Source organism: Myxocyprinus asiaticus, chromosome 20, assembly GCF_019703515.2.
Source record: "Myxocyprinus asiaticus isolate MX2 ecotype Aquarium Trade chromosome 20, UBuf_Myxa_2, whole genome shotgun sequence".
Lineage (NCBI taxonomy): Eukaryota > Metazoa > Chordata > Actinopteri > Cypriniformes > Catostomidae > Myxocyprinus > Myxocyprinus asiaticus.
Genome location: NC_059363.1, coordinates 41,645,455 through 41,648,281, shown reverse-complemented (window position 1 = coordinate 41,648,281; position 2,827 = coordinate 41,645,455). Strand labels below are relative to the sequence as shown.

Here is a 2,827-nt window from a genome sequence, read left to right as displayed (position 1 = left end):
AACGCCTGGAGTGTTAGTGCAAAGTCCTTTAGAGAACGTTCAAAACCTGCCTTTAAAGAATCCATTCTATGATAATAGCGACAATCCTTACACCAGATGGCTCGCAACTACGGACAGCATCCAATACTCGTGTAAGTAACCCACTCCACAAGAATTGACACAAGTTTAAACTCTTAGATTCTAAAATGGCACTATTTTGTTTCTTTTTTTTTTTTTTTTAACCAGTCGTCTATCTTAAATATTTGACCTTGCACTACAGAAATAATTGTATAAAATATTTTCCTATTGTGCTAGATTAACTGAGACTTCTCATTGTATTGCGTCTGTAGGCTAAGCTATATTTTTCTTTTACTGTTGTGCTTCTGGATCTGAATCTTGTTCATAATTGTCGTTATAGTCATTTAATGAAAGGCTAATAGAGCTTTAATAAAAACTCTCTAGAAAAATTCTCTAGATATTTCCTGGAAGTTTGTATTCGCTTACTTCTAGCTTGGACATCCCCTTTTTAATCAATAACTGTTGAGTCTGCAACAGCAAACAAGATAATATGAACATGTTTTAAATCTCAACAGAGTCAAACATATTGATCAAGTGCTGAATTTTTGTGTGCATTTAATAGTCCATCTGAACGTACTGGTCTAATAAATATTTGTTTATTTTAATAAGCGTACGAAGAAGTATGACCAACAACCAAGATGGCTTGCTATTTACAATTTATTCGTATTAGCCTTATTATAAAACTTTTATAATAAAATTATAAAGCCTTATTTTTATTTATTTGTTTATTTATTTTTTATTTACTTTTACCAGTACACGGACTATCCGCAAACTCTCAAGACTCGTCTGCAAAATCTCCGGAACCTTCAGCAGACGAATCGCCGGACAATGACAAAGAAACTTCAAGCAACGGCAGCGACTCTGGTAAGAAGCGCAAAAGGAGGGTGCTCTTTTCCAAGGCGCAAACTTACGAACTCGAGCGTCGCTTTCGGCAACAGAGATACCTGTCAGCGCCGGAGAGGGAGCATCTCGCTAGTTTGATCCGACTGACCCCAACCCAAGTGAAAATCTGGTTCCAGAACCACAGGTACAAAATGAAGAGAGCCCGGGCGGAGAAAGGTATGGAAGTGACCCATCTCCCTTCTCCTAGGCGGGTGGCCGTGCCTGTGTTAGTCAGAGATGGTAAACCATGCCATACGCTAAAAGCTCAGGACTTGGCAGCCACTTTTCAGGCTGGAATTCCATTCTCTGCGTATAGCGCCCAGTCTCTCCAGCACATGCAATATAACGCGCATTACAGCGCCGCCAGCACACCACAGTTCCCCGCAGCACACCACTTGGTACAAACGCAACAGTGGACTTGGTGAACAATTACTGACTTGGAAATGCAGGGCTGCATTTTAAAGACCGATAGATAGAAAGATAGGAGCTTTCCAAACAAAAATACAAGACTTATTATTTTTGCAGCTTGACCCATTCTTACCAATTTATTTTGGGGATTGACGTGTGCGTCATGTTTACATGTTTTCGTTCAGAAAACCGGGTCAAGCCTCTCCCCAGATTTAAGAATGTTAAAGCTCTTGTGAAATTTTGTAAAGTATGTGTGTTGTAGAAATGTTTTCCTTTTTGTCCTTCGTGTTATAAGCACGTGCAAAACTACTTCATGATTATAGAAAATTTGATTTCTTTCTTTTACAATGGACCGAATATATTTATGGCCATAAATAAACATTGGCAACCTTTAGCTTATTTCGTTGGTTTGTTCTATGTAAATATTTTGTGATAACTGTTTGCAATATTATGTTTGGCCGTTGGCAGTAAGCTATAGCTATATGGGGGTGGGGGGACTGGGGACGGGGGACGGGGGGACGGGGGACGGGGGGACATCAATTATCGATAAATATGCCTCATAAGTATGTTAATTTTCAACGTAATTTCAGTAACAACGCGCGATGATGAGGGAGTTCTCCATTTTTTTTTTTTTTTTTTTTTTTTTTACTTAAGACTTGTAATAAAATGGTGTGTTTCAGAAATTCCGATTTGTTTTGCGTTTGGCTTCAATGATTTCTACTTTGCAAAATGTTAACAGTTTCTTCGCCATTCCTCAAGAGCATACATGCTTTATATTAAAGAAAGCAGAACGAATAAATACAAACTGTGCATTTACAATAATTTATCAAGACTGTATAATTGCCCAAATATTTTCTTGGACAGCTTTTCGCTGCCCTGTTACTTCATCAGCAACACAATTGGCTTCATTTTTTTTTTTTTTTTTTTTTAATTTATCTGTACGAACACTTCAGCAATAAGAAGGCTAAAGTAATTTGTGAAATGGGGGTAAAAATCCACTCATTTAATATAAGAGGGCTTCTTCAGCTTAGCAGCTTTTCATTCAAGCGCTCACTCCTTTTCAGGCTCCGCGGCTGACATTTCAGGTGTTAAAATGGCACATTTAAGAGAGAAAACACACGTGACAAAATTATGTTACTGTAATATCGTGTAATTTAGATTTTACAATCATTTTTACACTACAATACGCTGTTGTCACGCATGTTGTCACAATGTGTAAAAAACAATGATTTGCTTGATTGATACGCAGGTCAGAACTTTTTTTACACATCGATGTCATTTAGTAAAATTGTCAAAACTTCTCTATTCAGTTTTATGTTGGGTTTATGTTGTCCAATAGGCAGATCGACAATGGCTCTCCTTTTTGATTCCCTTCCCACTGTGGATTATCGTATTATTTAGTCTCTTTGGTAGGCTAAATAGCCTACAATGGCTCCCTTCTAAATCTGAAATGTTTTTTTATTTTTTATTTTTTGTTATT

At 37.3% G+C, this 2,827-nt stretch overlaps 1 protein-coding gene across 1 annotated transcript in view; it reads left to right on the top strand.

Moving 5' to 3' along the window:
- Nucleotides 1-1,819, top strand: part of nkx2.2a (NK2 homeobox 2a) — a 2,196-nt gene extending 377 nt beyond the window's left edge. The window contains exons 1-2 of the mRNA XM_051646297.1: nt 1-131; nt 811-1,819. The exon at nt 1-131 is cut by the window's left edge and continues 377 nt beyond it. Of these exons, the coding sequence (XP_051502257.1) occupies nt 1-131; nt 811-1,364 (685 nt within the window). The 3' untranslated portion in view covers nt 1,365-1,819. The remainder of the gene's footprint in view (nt 132-810) is intronic.
- The last annotated feature ends 1,008 nt before the right edge of the window (nt 1,820-2,827 follow it).